The following is a 20,000-nucleotide window of genomic DNA, read 5'->3' as shown; positions in this document are numbered from 1 at the left end:
CAGTCCAACGGTGTGAAGCACAAAGGACCTCTGGAACTGAGAAGTTCGATAGCGAGGTACATTTATAGCACATTGGTGCTACCGTTCAGCATATCTGGTCTCTCTCTCGGCAGGAAAAGAGCATCAGGGACCAATTGTGAATGTTAAAGATCTACTAAAATACAAAAATGAAAAATTGACAAACAAGAGACCATCCGTCCATGGTCTAAGTCTTAACTATTAATATTAGGAAGAGAAACCTGCCACCGCGAACCATTCTATCAAATGAGAGATAAATTTCTGGCAGGAGCAGACATCACTCTGGAGATCAGTATTCTTTAAAGGAAGGACAAAGAACCTAAAAATGATTACACTGATTCCATCACTGTTATACCTATATGAAGCCCTTAAGTACGATACCTTTTCGTGCGGCAGAAGTGAGTCAAAAGTTACACCAAGTATAGTTAAAGCTTCAGACTCATTCAGCAGAGTCCCATTCTGAAGGGGAGAATGGGGGTGGAAAATCTGCATGAGATCTGTTAATCAACAGTGTTTTCGTTTTGTTGGAGTTCCGCCCTATACCCCACCGACTATGTCATTCACTAATTCATTACATGTCACAATTGAGACTAAGGGCAGCTTCATTTCTCATAAGTAGAGACTTGACTTGTCTTCCATCTATATACACTAAAAATAACAGCGGACCAAGAACAGTTGTGGAACTCCACACTAAAGGTCTCGATTCGCTAAGACCCCATCAATAATAACTCGCTGCTACCTACTTGTAAGGAAATCTTGACGTAGTCGTAAATCATATCCACCCACTCTAAGATTCTGAAGTTTATAAGTAAGGACTTCGTGATTTACATAATCGAAACCAGTACTAAAATCTATCTGAATTACTTTACACTCAAAACCCTTTCTAGGTTGTCTTGCAAATGGCACGTCAAATCTAAACGAGCATCGCCTGGTACTTAACTGCTTCCTATATGCATACTGACTATCAGCTAACAATCCTTTAGAGGCCACAAAATTGTGGAGTGGTTTGAAAATACGTTTTTCATCATCTTTGGAGACCACAAGGAAGGAATTGGAGAAACTGGCTTGTAACTACTGCAGTGTGCACATATGCAATCCTTCGCAACAGGCATTAATAAGCTTGCGCTCATCCGCAAAGATACTACTTCGACATGAAAATGTCTAGAATCTATCAATCTTCGGAGACACACTAGAAAACCCTTTTTAAAAAAAAAAAAAAAACTTTTAAAAAAAAAAAAAATAAATAAATAAATACGATAAATATATATATATATATATATATATATATATATATATAGATATAATAATATATATATATATATATATATATATATATATATAAATAATATAATAATATATATATATATATACATACATACAAAATCAATGGATAACTCACTTGACAACCGTTCAAGACGAAACTGCCAATCATGCTAACCAACATAACCTAGCAGGATCAATAAGACGCAGATTAACCATTTAAATGCCATTCCTCTGGAACGTACTGGCTTGATGGGAGACTCAACCTAGCTCCACGAATATCGATACCACTGTCGACCTTTTCGCGCGGGAGAAGTCATGAGACCGATATCCAATGCAATAACTGCTGTGTTCCCGTCCGCTCGCATCAATGCAAACAGTGATCGTTCCAGCTGGTAAACGGCAATAGATTAAGGAGTGGAAGGCATGACATAACTGAAAATGGAGGAGGATGAGTGAACAAAGCAGCGGATATCCCGATGTAACAATCAACCCTACAGGAACAGATACTGTTTTTTTTTTTTTTTTTTTTACGCCTTCACCAAATCAAAATGATTTGACTAGACAGGTCCCCTTCAGCATTTGGAACTGAACACAATTCGTATTAGAAACCAGACCGAAATGAAAGAAAATAGTGCATCAATTGCTGTGCACAATGCAAGAACTTTACACTACAATCCCTTAAATTAGAAGTTGTTGGCAAAAATGCGTCACGACGGAATTTCTAATGCGTGACCAGTCAATCTGAAAGCAGTTGCTGCAATTATTAAGGTGAGATCAGACTGAGACTGCCACCAAGACAGGAGATGAACAAGCATTTAGAAAATAAGACAAAAAATGCAAATTCATGTTACGGCTCAAGTGATCGTACACAAAGATAAACAAAGCACGCGCAAAGTCCTTGTGAAACGTCGACTTCATTCTGAGATGCCATTTTCTCGAGTGCTAATTAGGAAATGACGAGAAGAAAATATGAATGACCTCGCAAAATATGCCACTGTAAACACGAGGGTAAAAATATAGACTATTTCCATTGCAAGAGGGAAAAATATGTACAAATGAAAAATGAACGGTATCAATAGCGTCCTCTCAACGGGAGCAACGACGCAACAATAACGTACCACCAAAGGCTGATCACCGAAAGCGAAGGAGGAAGACGAGACGAAGAAAAGATGGGAAGAGAGAAAAAAAAAAGCACAACGAATGAGAAAGCGTGAAATAACAACAGGATGGGATGCACACACATGAGTGATGTAACATCCGACAAAACAAGCATTATTTTCACGTTTCAAATGACTCCTTTTCATACACCAAGACGGTCTGATCTCAGAACAAAAGTGCTTGAAAGAATGAAAGGAAAGATACGCGAATTCCCTCTGGTTACAGAACTATTCTTTGTCGGTTGTCTAAATTTCACGCATTTTTTAACTGCTAAAACATGGAACGATGGGTTCCCGAGTGTTAAGATGGATAAGACTATTAATAAATAATTAATTAAACAACTGATTAATAATTATTATTAAATATCATTCCATAACAAGTATAAGACTATATGGTATATAAACCTCAAGATTTCTTTTACTGAATAGCAAGATGTTAATTCAAGGAAAGTATTCAAGATTATACTTAAGTAAAAAGTATAATGGGTATGAAACACCTGTTAGCCTTTTTGATCAACTCTTGAAAAAATATGTAAAAAAAGATACGAAAAAGTTGTTTAAAAAAAAGTATGCATTTTATTTTATTTGTAATAAAGAATAAATCGATTTGTATAGCAAATATTCTACAAAGACTCCCTACAATATGGCTTAATTCCGAAAAGGTACCTTACGCAAATTCTTAAACGCTAAAAACTGACAAATTCAATTGGCATTCCAATGCAGCAGTTGAAAGAGATACAAGGCCCATTTTGAATGATACCCTATATACTGATGCCTTTTTTTATATGCTATAAACTGACACACTTCAGTATGGCTACAGACTTCCTAGTAGGCAACAAAGTCATTAAAGCCCCAATATGTTGGTGACAGAAAAACTTATAAAAGTGACACACTTCCAAACAGAATGCAAACAGACCCAGTGGTTGAAAGGATTAATTACTTTCGTAGTTCCTACTACGTTACAACCTGACACAATTCCTAACAAGTCACCAACTGACCCACTTCTTAGTAGGTCACAAAAAAAAAAGATGTTTAAATGTCAACCTATAAATAGATTTCACAACGCTACACTCCAAAATCAAAGGTTCTGTAGTCCATATATCGTGCCGCATGAGAGGGCGACTATTATCATGTTTACTTATTAATTAATGTATATATTTATTTACTAAGTTGTCTTACCAAAAGAGGCAAAACCTGGCACGCGCACTTTCATACTATTTTTAATTGATCAACAATAAATCATGACAGAAAACTTACGCCTTGCTAGAATACTTCTACAATCAGGTTACTTTACAGCTAGAAATATCTTTGCTGTGGAGTTCAAAGCATTTAATTGCTTCGATGAGTCTAACGATTCGTTTAAAAAATTAATCAATCAATAAAAAGTGTCGGAATAGTTTTAGTCTGTAGAGACAAAATATAAACTTGAAAAACGATAATTCGTGAAAATTCAGGTATTCCTCTTCCTCTATATTGAGAGTATGCAAATAATTCGCAAAGAAAATAAGAAATGAACGAAGGTTGGAAAAAAATTGTTTCATTTAACTGAAACAAAGAAAATATATATATTTCAGATCGATGGTTCGGTACAAAAATGAGATATGATAATAAGGTGCAAGGAGATCAAACAAACTGTATCAACAGCCCAAGGATAATTATTCTTCACGCACGCAAACACACCACACACACACACACACACACATAAACAATGGTGAAGGTAATTAAAAAATAGAAGCTCAACAACGAAAAAGAATGACAAAGAACATGGATACGATAGAGTGCGTAAAGGACCTTATTACATTAAAACACAGAAGGAATTGTGCGGGGTATTGGGGACGAGTGGGGGAGGAAGTCGGAAACTGGGGGAGGTACAAAAGTTCCAGTAAGTGGTATAAAAGGGGGAGCGTAAGTGAACACCATCATTAGATTCAATTCTACTTTTATCGGTCACAGCTGCGTCAGAAATCGAGATGAAACTGAGAACCGTGAGTCAAGATACACCAATATTTTTTTTAATGATTATACGACTTCAACAGAAATCAAACTACATTTCAAGAATACGACACTTCACTATACTATATCAAAACCGATTAACAATAAGAAAGACGCAACTGTATATCTTATTCACTTTAAAAGAGGAGGAACGGTTAGTCTTCATTACATTAATCAGCCACATAGAGAAGGAAAATTTGATGAACCCTCAATATTACACCGAAATCAATTCTGATCACAGCAGTACAGTGGTAGTCATAAGAATGATAACTGAAGGACAAACTTAAGAGTAAATGATATATTTCATATTTATCATTACAGTTATTAACACCTATTAAGGGTACTGGTGGCAGTACGTTGTGGTTTGTTAAATTGCCAAAAATAAACACAAACGTACATACATACATACATACATACATACATACATACACACACATATATATATACATATATATATATTATATATATATATATATATATATATATATATATATATATATTATATATATATATATATATATAACACACACGAATGTACGTATGGGTACAAATATTGTGTAAAGCATTTTTTCCTCGCAACTGCAGGCAGTTCTCGTATTTGCTGTCATGGCGCTTGCGTCAGCTTCTGGTGGTTACGGAAATAGTGGGGGGGCGGAGGATATGGCGGAAGTGGAGGAGGCGGAGGTGGATTTGGAGGAGGAGGAGGAGGAGGAGGATACGGAGGGGGAGGAAGTGGGGGATACGGCAGCAGCGGAGGAGGGGGGGAGTGCTTTCGGAGGTGGAAGTTATGGAGGAAGTGGAGGATACGGTGGAAGCGGAGGTGGTGGAGGAGGATTTGGAGGAGGAGGATATGGTGGAAGCGGAGGTGGTGGAGGAGGATTTGGAGGAGGAGGATATGGTGGAAGCGGAGGTGGTGGAGGAGGATACGGTGGAAGCACAGGTGGCGGAGGAGGATATGGTGGAAGTGGAGAGGCATTGGATATGGAAGTGGCGGAGGCGGTGGTGGCTTTGGAGGTGGAGGATACGGCGGAAACGGAGGCGGCGGCAGTGTATATGGGGGTGGAGGATATGGCGGAAGCGGAGGAGGTGGCGGAGGATTTGGAGGCGGTGCATACGGAGGCAGCGGGAGTGTGGGTACGGGGGCAGTGGAGGTAAATAAAAGAAAATTTGCAATTCTTAATTTTTTTTTTTTAAAGATAATAATGAATAGTCCGTTTTTGGAGCCTCTTGGCTTCAAGATAACATACTCTACGTACGTAGCCTATAATTATTTATCATAATTCAATACATTATCAACATCTTTTTTTTTTTCAGGTTATGCCGTTGACGAGATATTGATGAGGCAACTGGAGCTGGCACTGAATTCAGTCATTGATGTATCGCAAATAAATAAATACTTAATGTAACGCTTCCTTTGAGATCCATTTTACCCTGAAAACTTACTTCTTGTTTACTATTATATCTATTTTTGTTTAAAATCGGTAATTATTCACATTGGAACACGCTTAAAAGGCCTTTAACTTACAAAGCAAACTTCAAGCATAAGAAGTACCCACATATGATAGAAAAAAAAAGGAAAAATGGCCAAATAAACAGGTAACCTTCTCACGATCAATGTGCACCAGATAACAACAAATAGCACCAATGTTATTGGTTTCACTTGAAATAAAATATGGAGGAGTCCTTGCAGTTCGATTACTTGGAAAATCGGTATTCTTGTTAATGAATGAATTTTTGCCTTTGTCCTTCAGATGTCCAAAAAAATTGTAATTTATACTCGTACATTCGTGCAAACGATTATGACGTCAAGCCTATTTGGAATTATTTTATGAGATAATAATTTTTAAGATATTACGTCTTGATATTACTAAACTTCAACGGTAACATTTATGAATTATGACCGCAAATAAAAAAATAACTAGGCAAAAATACAAATAGGTTTGTAGCAGAAAATATGCAAACATCAAGAGAGAAATATCAATATTAGTAAAATTATTCACATTGGAACACGCTTAAAAGGCCTTTAACTTACAAAGCAAACTTCAAGCATAAGAAGTACCCACATATGATAGAAAAAAAAAGGAAAAATGGCCAAATAAACAGGTAACCTTCTCACGATCAATGTGCACCAATAACAACAAATAGCACAATGTTATTGGGTTTCACTTGAAATAAATATGGAGGAGTCTTGCAGTTCGATACTTGGAAAATCGGTATTCTTGTTAATGAATGAATTTTTGCCTTTGTCCTTCAAGATGTCCAAAAAAATTGATAATTATACTCGTACATTCGTGCAAACGATATGACGTCAAGCCTATTTGGAATTATTTATGAGATAATAATTTTAAGATATTACGTCTTGATATTACTAAACTTCAACGGTAACATTTATGAATTATGACCGCAAATAAAAAAATAACTAAGGCAAAAATACAAAATAGGTTGTAGCAGAAAATATGCAAACATCAAGAGAGAAATATCAATATTAGTAAAATTATTTCTGCTCTTTCAGTGTTAACATGCACCTATTTAGCCAATTGTAAAATCTTATTTAAACACGAGTATTCAAATATTTGATTGATCGCCAAGAGACTAAATGAAAAGGTGTAAACATTAACTATTGAAATTAAATAGTCCTCTCGAACATTTTACGCACACAAGCAAGTGCTATACGTGATGCTTATTAACTGGGTTATGAAAAGTTAAGTACATCTTAGTTTTACCAGACCACTGAGCTGATTAACAACTGTCCTTGGACTGGCCGGAAGGATTAGATATTTTTACGTGGCTAAGAACCAATTGGTCATCTAGCAACGGGATCTACAGCTTATTGTGGGATCCGAACCACACTATGCCGAGAAATTAATTTCTATCACCAGAAATAAATTCCTCTGATTCCGCGTTGGCAGAGCCGGGAATCGAACTTCGGACCACCAGATTGGTGGCCGAGCTCGAAAACCACTCGTCCAGCGCCGAACTACTGAGTTATGAAACACTCACATAAACGGAACAAACATTGAAAATGACGTTTTATTAGATTCAAGGTGGAAATATTGAAACATTATTCGACAGAATAATGTAAAGAAGATAAACGCAATCTAATGAAAAACAAAGTACACATTCAACGTATGAACTTCAATAAATTGCCCAGATATTTCAAGGAAAATGTCTGGGCACAATTAATGATTCAATGCATAAACCATTAAAGAGTCGGCAGAAAATATTTCAGTGAAAACCATTAAAACAAAAGTATCGATTCAAGGCAACTACTTAAAACAAACTATAGAAATGAATATTATGATAAATACAATCGATTCAAGGCTAAGAATAGGTGTAAACGAAAGGTACAGCCTATTACAGGAAAATAAAACAAATTACTACGAAATATCCAAGACATAAGAGCTGCATAAAGTCAGCGTTCATAGAAATTATTGATGTGGAGAAACATTTATAGAAAATATGAAAGAGAACATTCATAATTGTACAATTTATTCCCTCACATAAAAATCCAAACAGCTGGTTTCGTGTTATTAAAACGGTAAACGGCTTCTGTGAATAAAAAAATGGAAGCTACTGTTTGGCGATTAAGAAATATTTCAACAACCATTCTTACCGAAAGTTCCTGGTAAAAGTAGTAAAAATATGAAAAGTATGTAAGTATGTATGAATGTATGTATGCAGACACATATATATATTGCGAAGAAATGTGGTAAAGCTTCAAAACTATAGCGTGGGCGAGTAATGGAGCTCTTGGTTCGTGTTTGTTGGGTTTGTGAAGTGCCTGCTGCCAACTAACTCCACCTACTGTTGTGGACAGGTATCCAGCAGGTTCTTGGACAGGTACCTCATGGTTCTTGGTCGGTACCCCAAGGGTTCTTGGACGGTACCCCAAGGGTCTTGGACGGTACCCCAAGGGTTCTTGGACGGTAACCCCAGGGTTCTTGGACGGTAACCCCAGGGTTCTTGGACGGTAACCCCAGGGTTCTTGGACGGTAACCCCAGGGTTCTTGGACGGTAGCCCCAGGGTTCTTGGACCACAAGGGTTTTTTTTGGAGGTGACCCCAGGGTTCTTGGACAGGTGACCCCAGGGTTCTTGGACAGATACCCCAAGGGTTCTTGGACTTTGGTAACCACGAGGTGTTTCCTTGGACGATACCCCAAGAGTTCTTGGATGGTACCCCAAGGGTTCTTGGACAGGTATAACCCCCAGGGTTCTTGGACATGTATACCCCCACGGTTCTTGGACATGTATACCCCCACGGTTCTTGGACATGTATACCCCCACGGTTCTTGAACATGTATACCCCCACGGTTCTTGGACATGTATACCCCCACGGTTCTTGGACATGTATACCCCCACGGTTCTTGAACATGTATACCCCCACGGTTCTTGGACATGTACCCCCAGAGTTCTTGGATAGGTACGTGCAGGGTTCTTGGACAGGTACACTTATGGTTCTTAGACAGGTACCACGAGGGTTCTTGGACAAGTAACCCCAGGGTTCTTGGACGGTACCCCCAGAATTATTGGACGATACCCCAAGGGTACTTGGACGGTACCCCAAAGGGTCTTGGACAGGTATACCCCTAGGGTTCTTGGACAGATACCCCCAGGGGTCTTGGATAGGTACCCCCAGGGTTCTCTGATGGTACCCCAAGGGTTCTTGGATGGTACCCCCTGGGTTCTTGGATGGTACTCCAACGGTTCTTGGACAGGTACCCCCAGGGTTCTTGGACGGTACCCCATGGGTTCTTGGATGGTACCCCCAGGGTTCTTGGACGGTACCCCAAGGGTTCTTGGAAAGGTACCTCAGGGTTCTTGGATGGTACTCAAAGGGTTCTTGAACAGGTACCCCCATGGTACATGGACAGGTACCCCCAGGGTTCTTGGACGGTACCCCAAGGGTTCTTGGAAAGGTAACCCAAGGGTTCTTGAACAGCCATCCCAAGGGTTCTTGGACAGGTACCCCCAGGGTTCTTGGACAGGTACCCCCAGGGTTCTTGGACAGGTACCCCCAGGGTTCTTGGACGGTAACACAAGGGTTCTTGGACAGATATCCAAAGGGTTTTAGGACATGTATCCCCAGGGTTCTTGGACAGGTACCCCCAGGGTTCCACCTCAATCGAGGTGGAAGTCGGACAGGTACCCCCAAAAGGTTCTAGAAAAAGGGTGGGGGGGTGAGTCCCCCTAGCAGCCTATCGCTACAGATATATAAAAAATCAGACGTATATACCCGCCTGACACCTAGCCGATACAGAAGCACTTATATTCCTTTCAGCCCAAGATATTAGAAAGGCATAGTGAATTCGATATTCAATGGTATTTGTGGTTTAATATTTGTGTGTGAGCGTATACATTATGTATACGTATATTTAGACTGAAGCATCATTACATCAACGATAAAACCGCTTAATACTAAAGAAACATTAGGCCGATGGTTCAGAATCGCAAAGAAAGGAAAGATCTGGCATAGTCAACGTTTTAACTTCTAGCCCAAGTCTAGTCATTCTACCTCCTTCCTTCTCAGCTAACGGTTGGTTGCGCCTTGGTATTTGTTTTTTATTTGTACTTTTTACTTTTTCGTTTTTACTTGTCAATTTTTAGTTCTTTTTTGTCAATTTTAAGTTAATTTTAGTCTTGTATTTTGATTATTATATTAAGAATTCTGCTCTTATTGAATGTTAATATGTATGTGTTTTTATCTCAACAGACTGAAGATGCACATTGTATGTGCGAAACGTCTCAATAGATGTCTCTTCTGATGTGGTTGTCTGCAATTTCCAGAATGGATGTATGTGATATACCTGCATAGCCTATATATATATATATATATATATATATATATATATATATATATATATATATATATATATATATATATATATATATATATATATATAAGCAAACTGGCAGCTGTTTGTCAAGATGCAACTTTAGTTGGCCTTGGGTCCCCCCCCCCCCCCTTTCGAAATGATTAGCCACTCATTATATTTAATATCCGACAAAAATACCTGGGCATTATCTATTACAGTGGAATGAAGTTTTATTTTTAGTTTTCTGTGAAAGAAAACTACTGTGATGGCTTTCTGTCCGTCTCCATCCCCTTTTCCATGTTCGCCCTTAGATCATAAAAACTAATGAGGTTGAAGGGCTGCAGATTTAGTATGTTGATCATCCACCCTTCAGTCCATCGAACATACAAAATTGCAGCCCTCTAGCCTCAGTAGATTTTATTTTATTTAAAAAAAACGCTAGAGGACAGACCACCACCGGGCCATGAGAGAAAGTTGTATGGGCGGCAGCTCACAGAGAATTGTACGCTGTACAGAAAAGTCAACTGTGCTCAAGAAACTTCGGAGCATTTTTTGCTTGTCCTGGTTGGACCTAGTTTAAGCAGATGAATCAAGTCTAAATTCATATATAAACAATTATTTTTAATAAGATAACACGATATGAGAGCGGGTTCTGCAGAAGAGACTGATAATACTATGTTCGTAAAGCCAAAAAGAATTGAAATTTAGTCAATGTATATTGGAACATTGTTGACTGCAATTTCTACCGTGAAAAGCAGAGAAAAATGTAGCTCACTTTCTAGGTGCTAGTAAGTCGGAATATGAAGGAAAATCAGTCGTGTAAATAGTTTAAGACAAAATTCACATCATGAAAATCTAAAAAGAAAAAAAAAGGAACTTTCAAAGTTAATGCAATCCTTATGGCACATGATTACACGCAAAAATCTTGGAACCAAATCTAAAAATTTATGAACAATACACAATAACCGACCTCACGAAGACTTCAGGAAGAGCAGACTAAAATCTGAAGATCACAATTCTATCCACCACACAAACGAACACGAGATGTAAATAAAGTCGGCGCAAAGAACAAACAAACGTCAAAATATTGAAAACATATTAGAAGAAACATAACATAATTATGTAACAAGCGGAACGAACCACGTCAGCCATCAAGGTTAATGAACGCCAAAAGAAATTAAACAAGGAATGATTTTGAAATCGAAGAAAACTAAACTGCACATGGTAAAACAAATAGAAAGAGCGCCGAGGATGGACATGGGGGAGGGGGATAAGAGGTGAAGGCAGAAGTGGACCGAACTATAAAAAGAGAAGCAGAGGGAATCACCAGCATCAGAACTCAGCTGACTTCATCCGGTCAAGACCTGATTCCAGTCTCAAGATGAAGCTGAAAACAGTAAGTCAGATTGTTACAGTAAGAAATGATAAGTTCGTAGTTACTGCAATATATAATTCATTTATTAGTGTCTTATACCATTGGCTTTCATACCACATAATGAAGCATTGCGTCGAGAAAGAAACAGCCAAGAAAACACTTATTATTTCACAGGGCATCAGGAGAGATTACCAGTTGTTCTGTCTTTTTCCGCATTTCTAATATCTATTTTTCTGATCGCTTTCCTTTTCAATGTCAGGTAATTGTGGTGCTCTGTGCAGTGGCACTAGTGTCTGCTGGAGGTGGAGGGGGAGGTTATGGTGGAGGAGGCGGAGGAAAAGGAGGAGGAGGTGGAGGTTACGGTGGAGGAGGAAAAGGAGGAGGAGGTGGAGGTTACGGTGGCGGAGGAAAAGGAGGAGGAGGTGGAGGTTATGGTGGAGGAGGAAAAGGAGGAGGAGGTGGAGGTTATGGTGGAGGTGGAAAAGGAGGTGGCGGCGGAGGCTATGGCGGAAGTGGCGGCGGTGGTGGAGGATTTGGAGGAGGAGGTTACGGAGGAGGTGGGAGCGGAGGTTACGGAGGAAGTGGAGGCGGAAGTTATGGAAGCAGTGGAGGTGGAGGTTATGGAGGAAGTGGAGGAGGCGGAGGAGGATTTGGAGGCGGTGGAGGATACGGTAGCAGTGGAGGTATGAAGCAAAAAATTAAGTTTTCTATTGTACTTTGATTTAGGTACAAAACATTTTGCGCTTTCATATTATAACAAGTAATAAGTTTGTGACAAAAATAAACAAATTAGCATCTCATTATATACCATTTTTTATTTTAGTGAGGATGACGAATCTAACAATGTATATTATTATAATGATAATTTACACAAGATCTCTCTTTTCCAGGTTATGGTCGTTAAGAAGCACTGTTCCGAAATCTCAGACTGTCTAAGAATTCCCTGAATAAACCCAATAAAAAGGCCCTTTACATTTCATTCCGAACCTTTCTTTGCATTTCATCAAATACCGGACATTTTTCATGGAACGTCTCTCATCGCTCTTGTGTTATGGAACTATTCAATGTTTGTTCTTTTCTCCTCTCAATGAAAACCTGAAAGAGGGTAGTTTTCCAGTGAACTGAATAATAAATATCTAGACAATCAAATATTTTTATTATTCATCAAATTCGTCAACTTTCTTCGAGTGAGGGAGATTAAAAGGGTCTTTGATCTGATTCATTACACCCAAACCATAGAGGAAATGGTGGATATTCAAAACGAAATTGCAATATGGATCACATTCCAAACAATTTTCCAGGTGAATCATAATGACTCACGACTTCACTGGGATAGGAAAAACAATAGTTATCAATGTGCTCAGAAGATGTAAAACTACCAAGAGTTCGCTGAACACAACAGCAACACAATAAACTAGAGAACATTCTGTTATTACTGAAACCACTGTGATGGCTCGTGTTATGAGAAAAATCTCCCACAACATGAAAGCAGTATAATGTAGGCTATATGTAAAAGGAGTTGCTCTCTATTTTATTTTCATTTTGTGTAGGTAAGGAAAATGCAGCTCAAACCTCCCTGACGGTGCAGAAAATCCTCTGCCACAATTACAATGTAAATAAGCCAATGTAAATAGTAGCTCTTTTGCATAATAGGCAACAAGCGATTGACTAGGTTTCATCAGGTGTTAATTTGTCTTCCTGGATACTTTGCATAAATTACAAAGACTTGGTCTCAATATATAGCCTATAAAAGCGATCACTCATTGACCGCTAAGTGAAATTCATTTACTTTCTCTCTCTCTCTCTCTCTCTCTCTCTCTCTCTCTCTCTCTCTCTCTCTCTCTCTCTCTCTCTCTCCACGCTTTGTTTCCAATCTCTCTTATCAAATTTCGATCTCCTTAATGTACATTTATCGTAAGAATAATAATAATAATAATGGATACATACCCAAGTGGGTATGTATCCACCATTGCGGCTTGTTTAGCGTATACAAGAATGTTGGTGATTACCGTAAAAACATAAACAAAAGCCTGTAAATATTATAAAAGATAATGACCACCAAGAAATGTTAAGTCCTTAACAATGACCCACGAAAACCCTTGGGGTCACTATCTACGAAAGATCCAAATTATGCAACAAACTAAACTAAAGAAAGAAGCTGCTCCAGTTACTTTGGGTCATGAAATTTTTTTTTAAAAACAAAGCAACAATAATAATCTACAACAAAATGTGTCAAATTAACATAAATACCATACAAGCCTCTTTAGTAGGCTTTTATAGGATAGTTGTAGTAACTTGAAATGCCTCATTTTTGATGTGAAGCCATCAACTAAATTTGTAAATTGCTAAAAATTAATCAAACCACGACTTTAGCGTTTCTTAATTCTGTTACATTTATGTTTGGAGTCTCTCACTCTTTCAGTTTTGTCTAGCTACGATTCCTACAATATTCTATCACTGGTTTTTTCTTAAGAGAGTTCGTTGTTAAGGAAGAACACTGCGTAAAATTCTCACTAGAACAACGTTTGAAAGAAAAAGAAAAATCTGAAAGGAAAATCAATAACCAAAAATATATTGGAAGGATGAGATAATAGTATGACATTATAAACTGCAAAAGCCATGAAAGTTGAAGAAAAATTATTTTCCTACTTTCACCACAAAGACATAAAAGGATTAATGAAATATCAACCATAGATTCACATCGAAATTTGTCCTTTTCTCTGAATTTGCTGCAGAAATAAAGGAGACGTTTTTATTAAGAAAGACATGTTTTCTCACACTACAAACACATGGTGTCAAAAAGTTACCTCAAAGAAGAGAAGAAAACTAGTCGACTATAATACCGACAGCTGTAGATCAGGGATAAACTTGTTCACAGGAAATGTAGATAAAAAGTCTTATTTGGTAAAACTGAGCTTTATGATATACCGGTTGCCCAACCCTTCTCACCAGACAATTCCAATTTTTTTAATAAATCCACGGAAACAACGAACATACTACTACTACTACTACTACTACTACTACTACTACTACTATTACTACTACTACTACTACTAATAATAATAATAATAATAATAATAATAATAATAATAATGATAATAATAATAATAATAATATAATAATAATAATAAACCGAGAATCACAAGATTAGCCCGTGATGGTGATTACGAACGAACACATTACCGGCTTTAATTTCGAACATTCCAAAAATAAGAAGTTAAAATTTAATCTTCTGTCTCCTAACAATTCCTAAAGTATTCCATCTGAAAATTTAGCACGGTACCCCAATGGTTCTTGGACAGGTACCCCCGGCGTTCTTGGACGGTACCCCAAGAGTTCTTGGACGATAACCAAAGGGTTCTTGGACGGTAACACAAGGGTTCTTGGACATGTACCCCAAGGGTTCTTGGACAGGTACCCCCAGGGTTCCACCTCAATCGAGGTGGAAGCGGACAGGTACCCCCAAGGTTCTAGAAAAGGGGGTGAGTCTAGCAGCCTAATCCCTACATATTTGCTAAAAAAAATCAGAAGTACAAACCCGTCTGACACCTAGCCGGTACAGAAGCACTAATATTACTTTCAGCCCAAGATATTGGAAAGGCATATTGAATTCGATATTCCATGGTATTTGTGGTTTAATATTTGTGTGTGTGTGTGTGTGTGTGTGTGTGTGTGTGTGTATATATATATATATATATATATATATATATATATATATATATATATATATATATATATATATCTTATATATATATATAATATATATATACATGTATATATACTTATATATATATTATTATATATATATATAATATATATATCTATATATATATATAATATATATATATTACATGTATATATCTATTATATATATATATATATATATATATATATATATATATATATATATATATATATATATATATTAAATATAATGAGTGGCTAATCATTTCGAAAGACCAAGGCCAACTAAAGTTGCATCTTGGACAAAACAGCTGCCAGTTTGCCATGATGGTTTTTGACTTTTGCTTTTATATATATATATATATATATATATATATATATATATATATATATATCTATATATATATATAAGGATATATATATAATAGATATATATATATATATATATATATATATATATATATATATATATATATAGATATCTATAAAAGCAAAAAGTCAAAACCATCATGGCAAACTGGCAGCTGTTTGTAGAGATGCAACTTTAGTTGGCCTTGGTCTTTCGAAATGATTAGCCACTCATTATATTTAATATCCGACAAATACCTGGGCCTTACCTATTACAGTGGAATGAAGTTTATTTTTAGTTTTCTGTGAAAGAAAACTTTTGTGATGGCTTTCTGCCCGTCTCCACTTTTCCTGTCCGCCCTTAGATCATAAAAACTAATGAGGTTAGAGGGCTGCAGATTAGTATGTTGATCATCCACCCTTCAGTCATCGAACATACAAAATTGCAGCCCTCTAGCCTCAGTAGATTTTATTTTATTTTAAAAAAACGCTAGAGGACAGACCACCACCGGGCCATGAGAGAAAGTTGTATGGGCGGCAGCTCACAGAGAATTGTACGCTGTACAGAAAAGTCAACTGTGCCCAAGAAATTTCGGAGCATCTTTTGCTTGTTTAGGTTGGACCTATTTTAAGCAGATGAATCAAGTCTAATTTTATATCTAAAAAAAATATTTTTTAATAGATAACATGATATGAGAGCGGGTTCTGCAGAGGAGACTGAGACACTGATAATACTACGTCCATAAAGCCAAAAAGAATTGAAATTTAGCCAATAAATATTTAAACATTGTTGACTGCAATTTCTACCGTGAAACGCAGAGAAAAATGTGGCTCACTTTCTAGGTGCTAGTAAGTCGGAATATGAAGGAAAATCAGTCGTGTAAATAGTTTAAGACAAAATTCACATCATGAAAATCTAAAAAGAAAAAAAAAGGAACTTTCAAAGTTAATGCAATCCTTATGGCACATGATTACACGCAAAAAATCTTGAAAAAAAATCTTAAAATTTATGAACAAAACACAATAACCGACTTCAGGAAGAGCAGACTAAAATCTGAAGTTCACAATTATATCCACCACACAAACGAACACGAGATGAAAATAAAGTCGGCGCAAAGAACAAACAAACGTCAAAATATTGAAAACATATTAGAAGAAACATAACATAATTATGTAACAAGCGGAACGAACCACGTCAGCCATCAAGGTTAATGAACGCCAAAAGAAATTAAACAAGGAATGATTTTGAAATCGAAGAAAACTAAACTGCACATGGTGAAACAAATAGAAAGAGCGCCGAGGATGGACATGGGGGAGGGGGATAAGAGGTGAAGGCAGAAGTGGACCGAACTATAAAAAGAGAAGCAGAGGGAATCACCAGCATCAGAACTCAGCTGACTTCATCCGGTCAAGACCTGATTCCAGTCTCAAGATGAAGCTGAAAACAGTAAGTCAGATTGTTACAGTACGAAATGATAAGTTCGTAGTTACTGCAAAATATCATTCTTTTATTAGTATCTTATACCATTGGCTTTCATACCACATAATGAAGTATTGCGTCGAGCACGAAACAGCCAAGAAAACACTTATTATTTCACAGGGCATCAGGAGAGATTACCAGTTGTTCTGTCTTTTTCCGCATTTCTAATACCTATTTTTCTGATCGCTTTCCTTTTCCATTTCAGGTAATTGTGGTGCTCTGTGCAGTGGCACTAGTGTCTGCTGGAGGTGGAGGGGGAGGTTATGGTGGAGGAGGCGGAGGAAAAGGAGGAGGTGGAGGTTACGGTGGAGGAGGAAAAGGAGGAGGAGGTGGAGGTTATGGTGGAGGAGGAAAAGGAGGAGGAGGTGGAGGCTATGGCGAAGGTGGAAAAGGAGGTGGCGGCGGAGGCTATGGCGGAAGTGGCGGCGGTGGTGGAGGATTTGGAGGAGGAGGTGGAGGTTATGGAGGAGGTGGAGGAGGAGGTGGAGGTTATGGAGGAGGTGGAGGTGGAGGCGGAGGATACGGAGGAAGTGGAGGTGGAGGAGGAAGTTACGGAGGAGGTGGGAGCGGAGGTTACGGAGGCAGTGGAGGTGGAGGATATGGAGGAAGTGGAGGAGGCGGAGGAGGATTTGGAGGCGGTGGTGGATACGGTAGCAGTGGAGGTATGAAGCAAAAAATTAAGTTTTCTATTGTACTTTGATTTAGGTACAAAACATTTTGCACTTTCATATTAAAACAAGTAATAAGTTTGTGACAAAAACAAACAAATTAGCATCTCAGTATATTCCATTTTTTATCTTAGGGAGGATGACGAATCTGACAAATTACTTTATTATAAAGATCATTAACACACATCTCTCTTTTCCAGGTTATGGTCGTTAAGAAGCATTGTTCCGAAATCTCAGACTGTCTAAGAATTCCCTGAATAAACCCAATAAAAAGGCCCTTTACATTTCATTCCAAACCTTTCTTTGCATTTCATCAAATACCGAACGATGGAACCGTCTCTCAACCACTTAAGTTGCTATGAAACTTTTCAATGTCTGTTCTTTTCTCCTCTCAATGAAAACCTGAAAGAAGACAGTTTTCCAGTGAACTGAATAATAAGTATCTAGACAATCAAATATCTTTATTATTCATCAAATTCGTCAACTTTCTTCGAGTGAGGGAAGAGGAAATGGTGGATACTCAAAACGAAATTGCAATATGGATCACATTCCAAACAATTTTCCAGGTGAATCATAATGACTCACGACTTCATTGGGATAGGAAAAACAATAGCTATCAATGTGCTCAGAAGATCTAAAACTACCAAGAGTTCGCTGAACATATAAACTAGAGAACATACTGTTATTACTGAGGCCAAAGTGATGGCTCGTGTTGTGAGACAAATCTCCCACAACTTGGAAGCAGTCTAATGAAGGCTGTATGTACAAGGTGTTGCCCTCTATTTAATTCTCATTTCACGTGGTAAGGAAGATGTAGCTAATACCTCCCTAACACAAGGGTCACACGTTCTCATTGCCCTAAGAAATAAACTGTTAGAAACCCCTATTTTTATATCATGACTGTGAAAAGAGAAGAAATGAATAATAATGAGTTTGTATGTGTGGGCTTTCTATATGTGCTGAATTCATATCCGTTTTTCTTTTTTCTTTCTATGAGTATGTCTAAAAAGGGCAATCTTATTTTATTGTTTTTACTTTCCTCTAAAGTGAACTGGATAAGTTTAATAACAATATCCAGTTCACTTTAGAGAAAAGTAACGATAATAAACTGCCCTTTTTAGACATACTCATAGAAAGAAAAGAAACAGGATATGAATTCAGCACATATAGAAAGCCCACACATACAAACTCATATAATTCATTTCTTCTCTTTTCAGTCATGATATCAAAAATAGGGGTTGGGCTAACAGGTATATTTTCTTAGGGCAATGAGAACGTGTGACCCTTGCAAGATAGAGCAAGAAATAAATTACATCGATAAAAGCTTCGATGCATTAGCATACCCGGAATGGTTCAGAAAAAGGGCACTCGACAAAGCTAGAAAAATTTTTCAGAGCAAATGTAGAGAGTACATATAAAGAAAACAAGAAAATAGTTGCCCTCCCTTTTATGACTAAAATGAAACAAATCACTTCAAAAATGAAAGAAAGTAAATATAAATTTGTATATACCTTTGAAAATACCGTAAAAAACAAAGTATGTAAAAATAAATTGGAAGGAGAAGACATTAATACAGATGATGTAGCGGGGGTATACATAATTAATTGCAACAATTGTGGAGACAAATATGTGGGGGAATCAGGGGAATATGGACTAGAATCCAAGAACATAGAAGGGCAGTACAGCATAACTCTCAGGGGAGTGCTATAGCTAGGCATTGTTGGGAGAATGACCATAGGATGGATTTCAAAAACAACAAAATTAGTCACACGAGGGTAGTAGAAGGTGCACTCATCAGAGAGATTAAAGTAATAGAAGGAAACAAAGGTTTCACCTCAGAAGATCCCATAAGCCGAGCTTTGATATTAAAAGAAGCTAAGATTGACCCTTGCTGACCTGGAGATTAGGTTTCCTGCCCAACAGACTTTTGGTGACCACTCCCTTTACCACAAGGGTTAATCCCATTGACCATCAGCTCAAGATATCAGAGCGACAAGAGGGAATTGGCAACTCTCAAGGAAACCAGAACAGCCATCACATAAATGACAGCGCAACGAGAAGAAGTTCTAGAAGACTGCTGGGCCTTGACCCAGCCTGACATCCCAAACATATCTTGAAAATGGGCCACAGATAGGGTCTGAAAGTACTCGAGTGTGGAGTAAAATTAAATATAAATACGTGGAAGTAAACAAGTTACAAAG

The 20,000-nt window shown here is 37.6% G+C and overlaps 3 protein-coding genes across 4 annotated transcripts in view; all 3 read left to right on the top strand.

Moving 5' to 3' along the window:
* The window catches only part of LOC135206747 (A disintegrin and metalloproteinase with thrombospondin motifs adt-2-like), a 315,467-nt gene that overhangs the window by 98,031 nt on the left and 197,436 nt on the right, over positions 1–20,000 (top strand). The gene's annotated exons all lie outside the window — the stretch shown is intronic.
* Positions 11,684–12,768, top strand: LOC135208774 (glutamic acid-rich protein-like). The gene is made up of 2 exons (XM_064241326.1): positions 11,684–12,302; positions 12,510–12,768. Exons 1-2 carry the CDS (start codon positions 11,937–11,939, stop codon positions 12,564–12,566), a joined length of 423 nt encoding a protein of 140 aa, XP_064097396.1. The 5' UTR covers positions 11,684–11,936; the 3' UTR covers positions 12,567–12,768.
* LOC135211202 (acanthoscurrin-2-like) lies at positions 15,009–18,196 on the top strand. The gene is made up of 4 exons (XM_064244468.1): positions 15,009–15,101; positions 16,940–17,098; positions 17,337–17,793; positions 18,000–18,196. Exons 1-4 carry the CDS (start codon positions 15,009–15,011, stop codon positions 18,011–18,013), a joined length of 723 nt encoding a protein of 240 aa, XP_064100538.1. The 3' UTR covers positions 18,014–18,196.

The sequence above is a fragment of the Macrobrachium nipponense genome, chromosome 11, assembly GCF_015104395.2.
Source record: "Macrobrachium nipponense isolate FS-2020 chromosome 11, ASM1510439v2, whole genome shotgun sequence".
NCBI lineage: Eukaryota > Metazoa > Arthropoda > Malacostraca > Decapoda > Palaemonidae > Macrobrachium > Macrobrachium nipponense.
Note: the sequence above shows the minus strand (reverse complement) of the source record. Positions and strands in the feature narration are given on the sequence as shown.